The sequence below is a fragment of the Mobula birostris genome, chromosome 4 (assembly GCF_030028105.1).
Source record: "Mobula birostris isolate sMobBir1 chromosome 4, sMobBir1.hap1, whole genome shotgun sequence".
Lineage (NCBI taxonomy): Eukaryota > Metazoa > Chordata > Chondrichthyes > Myliobatiformes > Myliobatidae > Mobula > Mobula birostris.
This window is the reverse complement of record NC_092373.1, coordinates 507,698-525,468: the sequence shown is the minus strand read 5'-3', so window position 1 is coordinate 525,468 and position 17,771 is coordinate 507,698. Positions and strand designations below refer to the sequence as shown.

The following is a 17,771-nucleotide window of genomic DNA, read 5'->3' as shown; positions in this document are numbered from 1 at the left end:
TCTCCCAACAAGGTCTTTTTACCCTTGCATTATCTTGGCTCTACCCACAACAGTTTTACACCTTCTGATCCTATGTCATCTCTTTCTAATGACTTGATTTCATTTTTTTTTTTACCAACAAAGCCACTCAACCTCTTCTGTCTACCTACCTGCCCTTTCAGTACAATATGTATACTATACGTCAAGCTCCCAGGTAATCTTCTTTCAGCCACTATTCAGTGATGCCTGCACCATCATACCAATCTACAATTGTGCTACAAATTCACCGACCTTATTCTCCATACTGTGTGCATTCAAATCTTTAGTCCTGCATTTATCTTGATTTTGTCCCCCTTCTACATTACAACTCATCCCGTTGACTGAAATTTTGCCCTATAATCAGCCTCTCCTTGTTAACCGTGTCAGTACGTACTGCCAATGTCTGTAAACCAACTACCTCATCCTCAGTGCTATCACTCTGGTTCCCATCCCCTTGCCAAATTAGTTAAAACCCTCCAGAACAGCTCTAGCAAACCTGCCTACAAGGGTATTGGTCCCCCTCAGGTTCAGGTGTAACCTGTCCCTTTTGAACAGGTCATACCTTCCCAAGAAGAGATCCCAGTGATCCAGAAATCTGAACTCTTACCCCCTGCAACAGTTCTTCAGTCACACATTCATCTGCCAAATCATCCTATTCTTACCCTCACTGGCATGTGGCACAGGCAGCAAACTAGAGGATTCTACTCTGGATGTCCTGTTTTTCAGCTTCCTACCAAGCTCCCCAGATTCTCTAACGAGAAAATCTGCAGATGCTGGAAATCCAAGCAACACACACAAAATGTTGGAGGAACCCTCCTCTCAAGCTTATGGTATCCAGTTGGTTGCTGGTCAAAGCTCAAATAATTCCATTTCTGTTTTCTATCTTGTCTCCCATGACAGCTTGAAACAATTCACTCACAGACAAAATTGCAGTTATTTCAGGGACGTGGGTTCACCCATAACAGTGGTGCTATGGTAATATAATTGAAATATTATTTGTCCAGTATACAAGAAGCTGGGCTAATGATTTGGAGACATGCATTCAAATCCCATTACTGATGTTAGGAATTTTAATCTGATATTTAATAGAATGTTGTTCTTTCTGTAGGTGACCATGCAATTACTAAATTGGTTTATTATTGTCACATGTGGCAGCATCCTCACTGATCATTTTATCAGAATATTGAGGTAGTGCATAGGAAAAACAATAAAAAATACAGAATAAAGAGTTACACTTACAAATGTCATACAAGTGGACAGTATGGTGCAAACTCACATCGAGTAGATTGTGGGGTCAACAGTCCATCTTATCACACCAGGGAAACTTTCAGTAGCCTTATAAAAGTAAGGTAGAAGCATTTCTTGAGTCTTGTGGTGTGTGCTTTCAGGCTTATTGTATCTTCTGCTCAATAGGAGTGGAGAAAAAAGAATGAATCTCTGGGGTGGATGGTATCTTTGATTATGTTGGCTGCTTTATTGATGCAGTGAGAAGTATAGACAGAGTACATGAAGGGGAGGCTCTTTCCTGAGATGTGTTGAGCTGCGCCCGCAACTCACTACAGGTTTCTTGCAGTTGGACACAGCATTTCCTGATTTTGTTAGCTTCCTAAGTCAGTCGGGGGGGGGGGGGTGCAGGTGCTTTCTTTGCCCTGGTGTAGTGGTGCTGGTGTGCTTCCTTGGCTCTGGTGTAGAGATGCTGGTGTGCTTCCTTGGCCGTGGTGTAGTGGTGTAGTGGTGCTGGTGTGCTTCCTTGGCCAAGGTGTAGTGGTGCTAGTGTACTTCCTTGGCTGTGGTGTAGAGATGCTGGTTTGCTTCCTTGGCCAAGGTGTAATGGTTCCAGTGTGCTTCCTTGACCCTGGTGTAGAGATGCTGGTGTTCTTCCTTAGCCGTGGTGTAGTGGTGCTGGTGTGCTTCCTTTGCCCTGGTGTAGAGATGCTGGTTTGCTTTCTTGGCCCTGGTGTAGAGATGCTGGTGTGCTTTCTTGGCCCTGGTGTAGGGATGCTGGTGTGCTTCCTTGGCCCTGCTGTAGAGATGCTGGTGTGCTTCCTTTCCCTGGTGTAGAGATGCTGGTTTGCTTTCTTGGCCCTGCTGTAGAGATGCTGGTGTGCTTCCTTGGCCCTGGTGTAGAGATGCTGGTTTGCTTTCTTGGCCCTGCTGTAGAGATGCTGGTTTGCTTTCTTGGCCCTGCTGTAGAGATGCTGGTGTGCTTCCTTGGCCCTGCTGTAGAGATGCTGGTGTGCTTCCTTGACCCTGTGGTAGAGATGCTGGTGTTCTTCCTTAGCCGTGGTGTAGTGGTGCTGGTTTGCTTTCTTGGCCCTGGTATAGAGATGCTGGTTTGCTTTCTTGGCCCTGGTGTAGAGATGCTGCTGTGCTTTCTTGGCCCTGGTGTAGAGATGCTGGTGTGCTTTCTTGGCCCTGTTGTAGAGATGCTGTTGTGTTGTCCCTGCTGTAGAGATTCTGGTGTGCTCCCTTGGCCCTGGTGTAGAGATGCTGGTGTGCTTCCTTGGCCGTGGTGTAGAGATGCTGGTGTGCTTCCTTGCTCGTGTTGTTGCGATGGTATTGTGCTTCTTTGGCCATGGAATACTGGTGCTTGTGCTTCCTTGGCCATATTGTAGATATGCTGGTGTGCTTCCTTGGTCGTATTGTAAGGGTACTAGTGTGCTTTCCTGGCCACGGTGTGCCTAAGAACATAAGAACATAAAAATAGGAGCAAGGGTGGGCATCTGGCCCGTCAATCCTGCTTTGCCATTCAATAAGATCATGGCTACTCTGGCTATTGATTCAATACCATCGCAACAACACGAGCAAGGAAGCACACCAGCATCTCTACACCACGGCCAAGGAAGCACACCAGCATCTCTACACCAGGGCCAAGGGAGCACACCAGAATCTCTACAGCAGGGACAACACAACAGCATCTCTACAACAGGGCCAAGAAAGCACACCAGCATCTCTACACCAGGGCCAAGAAAGCACAGCAGCATCTCTACACCAGGGCCAAGAAAGCAAACCAGCATCTCTATACCAGGGCCAAGAAAGCAAACCAGCACCACTACACCACAGCCTTTTCCCCATAACTCTTAATTTCCCTACTATGCAAAATTCTATCCATCCTTGTCTTAACTATATTTACTGAGGTAGCCTCCACTGCTTCATTGGACAGAGAATTCCACAGATACACCACGCTCTGGGAAAAACAGTTCCTCTTCATCTCCATCCTAAATCTAATCCCACCAAATCTTGAGGCTATGTCCCCTAGTTCTAGACTCACCTACCAGTGAAAACAACTTTCCTGCTTCTATCTTATCTACCCTTTTATAATTTTATATGCTTGTATGAGATCTCTTCTGATTCTTCCGAATTCCAGTGAGTACAGTCCCAGGCGGCTCAATCTTTCCTCATAGTCTAACCCCCTCATCTCTGGAATCAAACTGGAGAATCTTTTCTGCAGTGCCTCCAAAGCCAGTATATCCTTCCTCAAGTAAGGAGACCAGAACTACATGCAGTACTCCAGGTGCGGTCTCACCAGTACCCTGTATAGTTGCAGCATGACCTCCCTACTCTTGAATTCAATCCTTATAGCAATGAAGGCCAACATCCCATTTGCTTTCTTGATAGCCTGCTGCACCTGCAAACCAACCTTTTGTGATTCATACAGAAGCACTCCCAAGTCCCTCTGCACAGCAACATGCTGCAACCTTTCACCATTTAAATAGTAATCTGCTCTTCTATTATTCCTTCCAAAGTGGATGATCTCGCATTTACCAATGTTGTATTCCATCTGCTAGATGTTGGCCCACTCACTTAACCTATCTATATCCCTTTGCAGACTCTCCACATCCTCTGTACAATTTGCTGTTCCACTCAGTTTCGTGTCATCAGCAAATTTTGCCACGCTACACTTAGTCCACTCTTCCAAATCATCAATGTAAATGGCAAACAGCTGCGGGCCCAGCACTTACCCCTGCGACACTCCACTCACCACTGACTGCCAACCAGAGATATACCCATTTATACCAACTCTCTGCCTTCTATTGGTTAACCAATCCACTATCCATGCCAATACACTTCCACCGACTCCATGCATCCATATCTTATTTATAAGTCTCTTGTGCGGCACCTTATCAAACGCCTTCTGGAAATCCAAGTATACGACATCCACCTGTTCCCCTCTATCCACTGCACTCATTATGTCCTCAAAGAACTCCAGTAAGTTTATCAAACAGGACCTGCCCTTTCTGAATCCGTGCTTCGTCTGTCTAATGGAACCACTCCTTTCTAAATGTTCTGCTATTTCTTCCTTAATGACAGCTTCAAGCATTTTCTCGACTACAGATGTTAAGCTAACTGGCCTATAGTTGCTCATCTTTTGCCTACATCCTTTTTTAAAAAGTGGCATAACATTTGCTGTCTTCCAATCCGCCAGGACCTGCCCAGAGTCTAGAGAGTTTTGGTAAGTGATTACCAACGCGTCTACTATATCCTCCCGCAATTCCCTCAGTACCCTGGGATGGATCCCATCAGGACCAGGGGACTTATCTACCTTCAGGCCCTCTAGTTTGCTCATCACTGTCGCTTTAGTGACAGTGATTTTATCAAGATCCTCACCTCCCATTTCGTCCATAACATCATTCTTTGGCATATTAGTCATGTCCTCCACCATGAAGACCGACACAAAATAGTCGTTCAATGCCTCAGCCATTTCCTTATCACCCAATATTAATTTCCCCTTCTCGTTTTCCAAGGGACCTACGTTGACTTTAGCCACCCTCTTCTGCTTTATATATTTATAAAAACTTCTGCTATCTGTTTTTATATTTTGTGCTAATTTACTTTCATTCTCTATCTTCCCTTTCCTTATTTCTTGTTTAGTTGTTCTTTGTTGCTTTTTAAAGTTTTCCCAATCCTCCAGTCTCCCACTACTCTTTGCGACTTTGTACACGAGCTTTTAATTTGATACTATCTTTTATTTCCTTAGTTATCCAAGGCTGGCTCTCCCCACACTTACTGTCCTTACTTTTGACTGGAATATACTTTTGTTGAGCACTGTGAAGAATCTCTTTCAAAGTATTGCACTGTTCCTCAATTGTCCTACCAAATAGTCTGTGCTCCCAATCCACATTAGCCAACTCCTCCCTTGATCCAGCATAATACACTAGTTTTAGATCTAACTATTTCATCCTCCATCTGTATGCAAAATTGAATCATACTATGATCACTCTTTCCAAGAGGATCCCTGACTACAAGATCATTAATCTTATCTGTCTCATTGCACAGGATTAGATCTAAGATAGCATTTTCCCTTGTAGGTTCACTAACATTCTGCACAAGAAAGCCATCACAGATGCATTCTATGAAGTCCTCCTCAGGACTTCCTTAACCAACCTGATTCACCCAATCTATATGGAAGTTAAAATCCCCCATGACAACTGCCGTTCTGTTCTTACAAGTCTCAGTTATTTCTCAGTTAATCGCCTCTGCCACTGCAATATTTTTATTAGGTGGCCTCTAGGTCACATCCACCGGTGATTTTTTTTTTCCTTTTACTGTTCTTAATCTCTACCCAAATGGTCTCAACATTCTGCTGCTTAGAACTTATATCGTCTCTCACAATCGCCCTGATCTCATCCTTAATTAAGAGCGCCACCCCATCTCCTTTGCCTTCCTGCCTATCTTTCCGTATTACCTGATACCCAGGATATTTAATTCCAGTCATCTCCATCTTGCAGCCAGGTTTCTGTAATGACCACTAAATCATATGCCTTGGTACTGATCTGTGCCACAAGTTCACTAACCTTGTTTCTAATACTACGGGCATTTAGATAAAGTGCCCTTGTACTCATTGTCCTTTTAGAATCTAGTGACCTATGCAATTTTTGCTTTTTACTTATAGGCACTCTACTCTTACTTTTTTCTTTACTAACTCTAGCCTTGGTCTCTGCATCAATTCCCTCTTCTTTTCTGTGTGGGTTCCCATCCCCCTGCCATATTAGAAACATAGAAAATAGGTGCAGGAGTAGGCCATTAGGCCCTTGGAGCCTGCACCGCCATTCAGTATGATCATGGCTGATCATCCAACTCAGAACCCTGTACCTGCCTTCTGTCCATACCCCCGATCCCTTTAGCCACAAGGGCCATATCTAACTCCCTCTTAAATATTTTCAATGAACTGGCCTCAACTGTTTCCTGTGGCAGAGAATTCCACAGATTCACCACTGTCTATGTGAAGAAGTTTTTCCTCATCTCGGTCCTAAAAGGCTTCCCCTTTATCCTCAAACTATGACCCCTCATTCTGGACTTTCCCAACATCGGGAACAATTCTAGCTTAGTCCAATCTCTTTAGAATTTCATATGTTTCAATCAGATCCCCCCTCAATCTTCTAAATTCCAGAGAGTATAAGCCTAGTCGATCCAGTCTTTCATCATATGAAAGTCCTTCTATCCCAGGAATCAATCTGGTGAACCTTCTTTGTACTCCCTCTATGGCAAGAATGTCTTTACACAGATTAAGGGGGCAAAACTGCACACAATACTCCAGGTGTGGTCTCACCAAGCCTTGTACAACTGCAGTTCCCTGGTCCTGTACTCGAATCCTCTTGCTATGAATGCCAGCATACCATTCGCCTTTTTCACCTCCTGCCGTACCTGCATGCCCACTTTCAATGACTGGTGTACAATGACACCCAGGTCTCGTTGCACCTCCCCTTTTCTTAATCGGCCACCATTCAGATAATAATCTGTTTTCCTGTTCTTGCCACCAAAGTGGATAACCTCACATTTATCCACATTAAATTGCATCTGCTATGAACTTGCCTAGTCACCTAACCTATCCAAGTCACCCTGCATCCTCTTAGCATCCTCCTCACAGCTAACACTGCCGCCCAGCTTGGTGTCATCTGCAAACTTGGAGATGCTGCATTTAATTCCCTCGCCTAAGTCATTTATATATATTGTAAACAACTGGGGTCCCAGCACTGAGCCTTGCGGTACCCCACTAGTCACTGCCTGCCATTCTGAAAAGGTCACGTTTATTCCACTAATCTCCTGTGTGGGACCTTGTCAAAAGACTTTTGAAAATCCAGATATACCACATCCACTGGTTCTCCCCTATCCACTATTCTAGTTACATCCTCAAAAAATTCTATGAAATTCGTCAGACATGATTTTCCTTTCACAAGTCCATGCTGACTTTGTCCGATGATTTCACTGCTTTCCAAATGTGCTGTTATCACATCTTTGATAGCTGACTCTAGCATTTTTCCCACCACCGATGTCAGGCTTACTGGTCTATAATTCCCTGGTTTCTCTCTCCCTCCTTTTTTAAAAAGCGGGGTTACATTAGTCACCCTCCAATCCTCAGGAACTAATCCAGAATCTAAAGAGTTTTGAAAAATTATCACTAATGCATCCACTATTTCTTTGGCCACTTCCTTAAGCATTCTGGGATGCAGACCATCTGGCCCTGGGGATTTATCTGCCTTTAATCCCTTCAATTTACCTATCACTACTTCCCTACTAACATGTATTTCCCTCAGTTCCTCCATCTCACTAGACCCTCGGTCCCCTACTATTTCCGGAAGATTATTTATGTCCTCCTTAGTGAAGACAGAACCAAAGTAGTTATTCAGTTGGTTTGCCATGTCCTTGTTCCCCATGATCAATTCGCCTGTTTCTGACTGTAAGGGACCGACATTTGTCTTAACCAATCTTTTTCTTTTCACATATCTATAAAAGCTTTTACAGTCAGTTTTTATGTTCCCTGCCAGCTTTCTCTCATAATCTTTTTTCCCTTTCCTAATTAAGCCCTTTGTCCTCCTCTGCTGGATTCTGAATTTCTCCCAGTCCTCAGGTGTGCTGCTTTTTCTGGCTAATTTGTACGTTTCTTCTTTGGAATTGATACTATCCCTAATTTCCCTTGTCAGCCACTGGTGCACTACCTTTCCTGGTTTATTCTTTTGCCAAACTGGGATGAACAATTGTTGTAGTTCATCCATGCGATCTTTAAATGCTTGCCATTGCATATCCACCGTCAACCCTTTAAGTATCATTTGCCAGCCTATCTTAGCTAATTCATGTCTCATACCTACAAACACCGTAATGTTATTATTCAGTGACCGATAGACAACTCCTACCAGTGAATTTTTTCCCTTTACTATTCCTAATCTCTACCCAGATGGATTCAACATTCTGCTCCTTAGAACTTATATCGTCTCTCACTATTGCCCTGATCGCATCCTTAATTAAGAGTGCTACCCGACCTCCCTTACCTTCCTGCCTATCCTTACATATTACCTGATATCCTTGGCTATTTCATTCCCAATCCTCTCCACCCTGCCGTCTCTGTAATGGCCACTAAATCATGCCCCTTTGTACTGATTTGAACCACAAGTTCACTAACCTTGTTTCGAATACTATGGGCATTGAAATAAAGTGCCCATACACACATTGTGTAGGGGTGCTAGTGTGCTTTCTTGGCCATGCTATAGGGGTGCTGGAGGCTGGATAAGGACAAGCACCACAACAGTCAGGAGAAAGAAGGGGAAGAGTCAGGTACTAGAGAGTACCCCTGTGGCTGTACCCCTTGAGAATAAGTACTCCTGTTTGAGTACTGTTGGGGGGGACAGCCGACCTGGGGAAAGCGACAGTGGCCGTGCCTCTGGCACAGAGTGCGGCCCTGTGGCTCAGAAAGGTAGGGAAAGGAAGAGGAAGGCAGTAGTGATAGGGGTCTCTATAGTTAGGGAGTCAGACAGGAAAGCAACTCAGATGGTAGTTTGCCTCCCAGGTGCTAGGGTCTGGGATGTTTCAGAGCACGTCCAAGATATCCTGCAGTGGGAGGGAGAACAGCCAGAGGAAATGGTACATATTGGTACCAATGACATAGGTAGGAAAAGGGAAGAGGTCCTGAAAAAAGACTAGAGGGAGTTAGGAAGAAAGTTGAGAAGCAGGACCGTAAAGGTAGTAATCTCGGGATTACAGCTTGTGTCACGCGACAGTGAGTTTAGGAATAGAGTGAGGTGGAGGATAAATGCATGGCTGAGGGATTGGAGCAGGGGACAGGGATTCAGATTTCTGGATCATTGGGACCTCTTTTGGGGCAGGTGTGACCTGTACATAAAGGATGAGTTGCACTTGAATCCCAGGGGGACCAACATCCTGGCGGGGAGGTTTGCGAAGGCTACTGGGGAGAGTTTAAACTAGAATTGCTGTGGTGTTGGAACCAAATTGAAGTGACTGGGGAAGAGACGGTTGGTTCACAAATAGAGAAAGCTTGGAGACAGTGCGAGAGGGAGGATAGGCAGGTGATAGAGAAGGGACGTGCTCAGACCAGTGGTTTGAGATGTGTCTATTTTAACGCAAGTATTGTGAACAAAGTGGATACAAGTGGAACAAAGCTTAGAGCATGTATCAGTACTTGGAGCTATGATCTGGTGGTCATTACAGAGACTTGGATGGCTCAGGGACAGGAATGGTTACTTCAAGTGCTGGGTTTTAGATGTTTCAGAAAGGACAGGGAGGGAGGCAGAAGAGGTGGGGGCATTGCACTGATAGTGTCACGGCTGCAGAAAAGGTGGATGTCATGGAGGGATTGTCTATGGAGTCTCTGTTGGTGGAGGTTAGGAACAGGAAGGAGTCAATAACTTTACTGGGTGTTTCTTATAGGCCGCCCAATAGTAACAGGGATATCGAGGAGCAGATATGGAAACAGATCCTGGAAAGGTGTAATAATAACAGAGTTGTCATGATGGGAGATTTTAATTTTCCAAATATCGATTGGCATCTTCCTAGAGCAAGGGGTTTAGATGGGGTGGAGTTTGTAAGCTGTGTTCAGGAAGGTTTCTTGACACAATATGTAGATAAGCCTACAAGAAGAGAGGCTGTACTTGATGTGGTATTGGGAAATGAACCTGGTCAGGTGTCAGATCTCTCAGTGGGAGAGCATTTTGGAGATAGTGATCATAATTCTACCTCCTTTACAATAGCATTGGAGAGAGATAGGAACAGACAATTTAGAAAAGTGTTTAATTGGAGTACGGAGAACTATGAGGCTATCAGGCAGGAAATTGGAAGCTTAAATTGGGAACAGATGTTCTCAGGGAAAAGTACGGAAGAAATGTGGCAAATGTTCAGGAGATATTTGTGTGGAGTTCTGCATAGGTACGTTCCAGTAAGACAAGGAAGTTATGGTAGGGTACAGGAACCGTTGTGTACAAAGGCTGTAGTAAATCTAGTCAAGAAGAAAAGAAAAGCTTACAAAAGATTCAGAGAACTTGGTAATGTTAGAGATCTCGAAGATTAAGGCTAACAGGAAGGAGTTTAAGAAGGAAATTAGGAGAGCCAGAAGGGGCCATGAGAAGCCCTTGGTGGGTGGGATTAAGGAAAACCCCAAGGCATTCTACAAGTATGTGAAGAGCAAGAGGATAAGACGTGAAAGAATAGGACCTATCAAGTGTGACAGTGGGAAAGTGTGTATGGAACTGGAGGAAACAGCAGAGGTACTTAATGAATACTCCAGTATTCACAATGGAAAAGGATCTTGGTGATTGTAGCTTCCATTACAGAGACTTGGCTGGCACCAGAGCAGGAATAGATTCTCAATATTCCTGGATTTCAGTGCTTTAAAAGGGATAGAGAGGGGGGGGAAGGGGAGGAGGGATGGCATTACTGAGCAGGGATACTATTACAGCTACAGAAAGGGTGGGTAATATAGCAGGATCCTCTTTTGAGTCGGTATGGGTGGAAGTCAGGAACAGGAAGGGAGCAGTTACTCTATTGGGGGTATTCTATAGGCCCCCTGGTAGCAGCAGAGATACAGAGGAGCAAATAGGGAGGCAGATTTTGGAAAGGTGCAAAAATAACAGCGTTGTTATCATGGGTGACTTTAACTTCCCTAATATTGATTGGCACCCAATTAGTTCCAAGGGTTTAGACGGGCAGTTTGTTAAATGTGTCCAGGATGGATTCCTGTCTCAGTGTATGGACAGGCCGACTAGGGGGAATGCCATACTTGATCTAGTACTAAGTAATGAACTGGGTCAAGTCACAGACCTCTCAGTGGGTGAGCATCTGGGGGACAGTGACCACCGCTCCCTGGCCATTAGCATTATCCTGGAAAAAGATAGGATCACAGAAGACAGGAAAATTTTTAATTGGGGAAGGGCAAATTATGAGGCTATAAGGCTAGAACTTGAGGGAGTGAATTGGGATGATGTTTTTGCAGGGAAATGTACTATGGATATGTGCTCACTACAGGAAGGATGTGGAAACGATAGAAAGGGTGCAGAGGAGATTTACAAGGATGTTGCCTGGATTGGGGAGCATGCCTTATGAGAATAGGTTGAGTGAACTTGGCCTTTTTTCCTTGGAGCGACGGAGGATGAGAGCTGACCTGATAGAGGTGTATAAGATGATGAGAGGCATTGATCATGTGGATAGTCAGAGGCTTTTTCCCAGGACTGAAATTGTTGCCACAAGAGGGACACAGGTTTAAGGTGCTGGGGAGTAGGTACAGAGGAGATGTCGGGGTAAGTTTTTTATGCCGAGAATGGTGAGTGCGTGGAATAGGCTGCCGGCAACGATGGTGGAGGTGGATACGATAGGGTCTTTTAAGAGACTTTTGGATAGGTACATGAAGCTTGGAAAATAGAGGGCTATGGGTAAGCCTGGTAATTTCTAAGGTACGGACTTGTTTGGCACAAGTTTCTGGGCCGAAGGGCCTGTATTGTGCTGTAGGTTTTCTATGTTTCTGTGTTTCTATGAAAATCGAATTGGTTGAGCCTTAGTAAGACAATATATATGTATATATACAAAACTACTGTTGCTTTGTAACTTGTGTTTCAGAAGAATTTCTAAACTTAGTTCACGTGTTCTCTGGTGGGTTCAATTGATGTAAATTATTGTAAGTTGAAATACTTTTTTCTGTATCTGCTCTCCTGATAAATCTATTGACACTGGAACCCAACCTCAGAAAAGGTCCTTCAGCTCACCGTGATGCACTGAATTAATTAAACTAATCATCTAAACTCCTAAGAAAATGAATCCTTTCTGCCAACATTTTACCCCCATTCTCTACACATTTATGTGCCAATAATCGTGTTGTTCAAACATATCTGTCATATCTGTCTGCTCTCCCGCTCCACCCAGCGCATTCCAGGCAGCCAGCACTCTGTGTTAAGAAATCTGCATCTCTCATCTCATTTGAACTCACCATCTATGCAAGCGCTCTGGACTTTGATGCTTTGATGTTGTGGAGAGAGATGCTGTCTGTCTACTCTATCTATGTCTCTCATGATCTGAATAACCACAATCCGATCTCCCCTCAACCTCCACTGCTGCAGAGAAAACAACCCAGGTTTGTCTAACCTCTTGTTATAGCCTTTAACTCCTGTCCCATGATCTCTCAAATCTGTCTCCGCCAGCTGCCCGCCCCACCATCCACATTCATCTCCTGTAAGCCGAGCTCAGTCCTGTGCTAGCCAGACTCCTTGCAACATTCACTTTTGTTCCCACAGTGTTCACTCACTACCCCATTTCCTCACTTACTCTTGTTCTCACAGTTTCCATTCTCTGCCTTGTTTCCTCACTCATTGTTGTTCTCTCCATGCCAATTCTCTGCTCCATTTCCTCACTCACTCTTTTTATTCCCAGTTTTCATTATTTGCCCTGTTTTCCTCATGCTGTATGTTTGCATTTCCTGCCCCATTTCCTCACACACTCTTCTTCTGTCCATCTCTATTTCCTTTCACTCTTGCCACACCCAGTGTCCATTGTCTGCCCCGATTCCTCACTCACTGTTTCCTACAGTTTCTATTCCTTGTCCCATTCCTCACTCACTCCTCTTCCCTCAGTGTCTATTGTCTCTCTCATTTCCTCACTCAGTCTTGTTCCCACAGTGTCCATTCTCTGCCCCATTTCATAGAAACATAGAAAACCTACAGCACAATACAGGCCCTTCAGCCGACAATGCTATGCCGAACGTGTACTTACTTTAGAAATTACCTATGTTACCCATAGCCCTCTATTTTTCTAAGTTCTATGTGCCTATCCAGGAGTCTCTTAAAAGACCCTATCGTATCCACCTCCACCACCATTGCCGGCAGCCCATTCCACGCACTCACCACTCTCTGCGTGAAAAACTTACCCCTGACATCTCCTCTCTACCTACTGCCAAGCACTTTAAAAATGTGCCCAGTCCATTTCAGCCCTGCTAAAAAGCCTCTGACTACCCACACGATCAATGCCTCTCATCATCGTATACACCTCTATCAGGTCACCTCTCATCCTCTGTTACTCTAAGGAGAAAAGGCCAAGTTCACCCAACCTGTTCTCGTAAGGTATGCTCCCCAATCCAGGCAACATCCTTGTAAATCTCCTCTGCACACTTTCTATAGTTCCCACATCCTCTTTGTCGTGAGGTGACCAGAACTGAGCACAGTACTCCAAGTGGAGTCTGACCAGGGTCCTATATAGCTGCAACATTACCTCTCAGCTCTTGAACTCAATCCCACAGTTGATTAAGGCCAGTACACTGTATGCCTTCTTAACCACACAGTCAACATGCGTAGCAGCTTTGAGTGTCCTATGGACTCGAACCCCAAGATCCCTCTGATACTCCACACTGCCAAGAGTCTTACCATTAATACTATATTCTGCCGTCATATTTGACCGACCAAAATGAACCACCTCACACTTACTTATCTGGGTTGAACTCCACCTGCCACTTCTCAGCCAAGTTTTGCATCCTATCGATGTCCCACTGTAACCTCTGACAACCTTCCACACTATCCACAACACCTCCAACCTTTGTGTCATCAGGAGATTTACTGACCCATCCTTCCACTTCCTCATCCAGGTCATTTATAAAAATCACAAAGAGAAGGGGCCCCAAAACAGATCCCTGAGGCACAGCACTGGTGACCAACCTCCATGCAAAATATGACCCGTCTATAACCACTCTTTGCCTTCTGTGGGAAAGCCAGTTCTGGATCCACAAAGCAATGTCCCCTTGGATCCTATGCCTCCTTACTATCTCAATAAGCCTTGCATGGGGTACCTTATCAAATACCTTGCTGAAATCCATATACATTACATCTACTGCTCTACCTTCATCAACGTGTTTAGTCACATCCTCAAAAAATTCAATCTGGCTCGTAAGGCACAACCTGCCTTTGACAAAGGCATGGTGACTATTCCTAATCATATTACGCCTTTCCAAATGTTCATAAATCCTACCTCTCAGGATCTTTTCCATCAACTTACCAACCACTGAAGTAAGACTCCCTGGTCTATAATTTCCCGGGCTATCTCTACTCCCTTTCTTGAATAAGGGAACAACATCTGTAACCCTCCAAACCTCCGGAACCTCCCCCATACCCATTGATGAAGCAAAGATCATTGCCAGAGGCTCAGCAATCTCCTCTCTCACCTCCCGCAGTAGCCTGGGATAGATCTCGTCCGGTTCTGAAGACCTATCACTTGATGCTTTCCCAAAGCTCCAGCACATCCTCTTTCTTAATGTCTATATGCTCAAACTTTTCCATCCACTGTAAGTCATCAACTTCCTTCCTAACTCCCTGTGGTCTGTTTTTAGGACCTCCTCCCTTTTCCTACCTCTATCGTTGGTACCAATATGTACCACAACCTCTGGCTGTTCACCCTCCTACTTCAAGATATCGTGGACGCGATCAGAAACATCCCAGACCCTGGCACCTGGGAGGCAAATTACCATCCACATTTCTTTCCTGTATCCACAGAACCGTCTGTCTGGCCCCCTAACTATAAAGTCCCCTGTTACTGTTGCCTCCTTCCCTTCTGAGCCACAGGGCCAGACTCTGTGCCAGTGGCGTGGCCACTGTTGCTTCCCCCAGGTAGGCCATCCCGCCCCCCAACAGTACTCTAACACGAGTACTTATCATTAAGAGGGACAGCCACAGGGGTACTCTCTCGTTCCTGACTCCTGCCCTTCCTCTCCCGACTGTTACCCACTTATCTGTCTCCCGAGGCCCCCGTGTGACCACCTGCCTATAACTCCTCTCTATCACCTCCTCACTTTCCCTGACCAGACGAAGGTCATCAAGCTGCATCTCCAGTTCCCTAACCTGGTCCCGAAGGAGCTGCAGCTCGACACACTTGGTGCAGATGTGGCCGTCCAGGAGGCTGGGAGTCTCCCGGACTTCCCACATCTGACACCCAGTACAGAACACCAGCCTCACAGACATACTTCCTATTCCTATTCCTCACAGCTAACTTACCTCACCTCGACCCATTATCGCTGAAGCCCGAATGAGCCAAATCCCTACCACTCTGCCTCAGATCACTACATCGCTGACCACTCTGCCAGGCATTGGCTGCCTTTTATGCCTGAACCTTCCCTGCTATTTAACTCATGATTGGTGCTCCAGTTATAGCCACTGATAAGCAACATACAATGGACTAATTCTCTCGAAGCTCCCTTTTTAAATAACCGCTGCCAACCTGCGAGAAATCCCTCTTGGTGAAGCTCCTTTGATTCCACTGATAGGCCATGTGCTTCCTCACTCGTTCTTCTCCCCACAGTGTCCATTTTCTGTAACCTTTCCTCGCTCACTCGGTTTCCCACAGTGTCCATTCTCTGCCCTATTTCCACTCCCTGACACTTACCAGCTCCCCTTTGCCCTTTCTGATATTTTGTCTTCTTTACCTTAGTTTGTCTGTCTTTCTTTCTTTCTTAGGTGAAAAGCCATACAGCTGTCACTTGTGTAACAAAAGCTTCATTTCTTCAGGAGAGCTGAATAAACACACCCGATCACATACAGGTAAGAATCTGTTCCCTGTGATTGCTAGGAGCCAGTTTATGAATCCTCATTCAGCAGAACTGGTCAACTTATAGAACATAGTTATCTTTGGAATAAGGTACAGACGACGATTCAGACAAGGCCCTTAATGAGGACCAAATGACCCGAAACATTGACTGTACTCCTCCATAGAATCTGCCTGGTCTGCTGGGTTCCTCTAGCATTTTGCCTGTGTTGCTTGGATTTCCTGCTTATCTTGTAGTTATCTTGTAGTTTTTCTGTTGGTTTGTTATGATGTGGATTAGCACCATCAGACACCCATGCATGGACTCGGCACAGACATTTACATCAGAGTTTAAAAGTTCAGAGTAATTTTATTGTCACCAATGAAACACCCTGGTTTCCTCAGCTTCTTAAGTCTAGGGAAGACAATCTCCGGCCACACCAAACTTCTGAGATTGAGGCGAGGTCCCACCCCAAACGTCCCGTTTGTATGATGCTGTGTAATAAGTGTAATTACACTCCCTGTATAGTAAGACCATCAGACAAAGGAGCAGAAATCAGCCGTTCAACCCATCGAGTCTGCTTCGCCATTTTATCATGAGCTGATCCATTCTCCCATTTAGTCCCACTTCCCGCCTTTTCACCATAACCCTTGATGCCCTGGCTACTGAGATACCTATCAATCTCTGCCTTAAATACACCCAATGACTTGGCCTCCACTGCTGCCCGTGGCAACAAATTCCATAGATTCACCACCCTCTGGCTAAAAAAATTTCTTCGCATTTCTGTTCTGAATGGGCGCCCTTCAATCCTTAAGTCATGCCCTCTCGTACTAGACTCCCCAATCATGGGAAACAACTTTGCCACATCCACTCTGTCCATGCCTTTCAACATTCGAAATGTTTCTATGTGGTCCCCCCCTCATTCTTCTAAACTCCAAGGAATACAGTCCAAGAGCAGACAAGCGTTCCTCATATGTTAACCCTCTCATTCCCGGAATCATTCTAGTGAATCATCTCTGAACCCTCTCCAACGTCAGCACATCCTTTCTTAAATAAGGAGCCCAGAATTGCACACAGTACTCCAAGTGAGGTCTTACCAGTGCCTTGTAGAGCCTCAACATCACATCCCTGCTCCTATACTCTATTCCTCTAGAAATGAATGCCAACATTGCATTCGCCTTCTTCACTACTGACTCAACCTGGAGGTTAACCTTAAGAGTATCCTGCATGAGGACTCCCAAGTCCCATTGCATCTCAGAACTTTGAATTTCCTCCCCATTTAAATGATAGTCTGCCCGTTTATTTCTTCTACCAAAGTGCATAACCATACACTTCCCAACATTGTATTTCATTTGCCACTTCTTTGCCCATTCTTCCAATCTATCCAAGTCTCTCTGCAGACTTTCTGTTTACTCAGCAGTACAGGCCCCTCCACCTATCTTTGTATCATTGGCAAACTTAGCCACAAAGCCACTTATTCTATAATTCAAATCGTTGATGTACAAGGTAAAAAGTAGCGGCCCCAACATGGACCCCTGTGGAACACCACTGGTAACCGGCAGCCAACCAGAATGGGATCCCTTTATTCCCACTCTCTGTTTCCTGCCAATCAGCCAACACTCTATCCTTAACCCACTTGGAGAAAAAAGACACGTACATTCGAATGCTGTTCATAGACTTCAGTTCAGCATTCACCACAATCATTCCCCAGAAACTGATTGGAAAGCTGAGCCTACTGAGCCCGAACACCTCCCTCTGCAACTGGATCCAAGACTTCCTGACTGGGAGACCTCAGTCAGTCCGGATTGGAAGCAGCATCTCCAACACCATCACACTGAGCACGGGGGCCCCCCAGGGCTGTGTGCTCAGTCCACTGCTGTTCACTCTGCTGACCCACGACTGTGCCGCAATACACAGCTCGAACCACATCATCAAGTTCGCCGATGACACGACCGTGATGGGTCTCATCAGCAAGAAG

At 45.2% G+C, this 17,771-nt stretch overlaps 1 protein-coding gene across 3 annotated transcripts in view; it reads left to right on the top strand.

Moving 5' to 3' along the window:
- LOC140196123 (myoneurin-like) overlaps positions 1-17,771 on the top strand; it is a 137,985-nt gene that overhangs the window by 96,031 nt on the left and 24,183 nt on the right. For all 3 annotated transcript variants that reach the window (XM_072254842.1, XM_072254841.1, XM_072254840.1), the window contains exon 7: positions 15,726-15,809. In XM_072254842.1, coding sequence (XP_072110943.1) covers positions 15,726-15,809 — 84 coding nt within the window. The remainder of the gene's footprint in view (positions 1-15,725; positions 15,810-17,771) is intronic.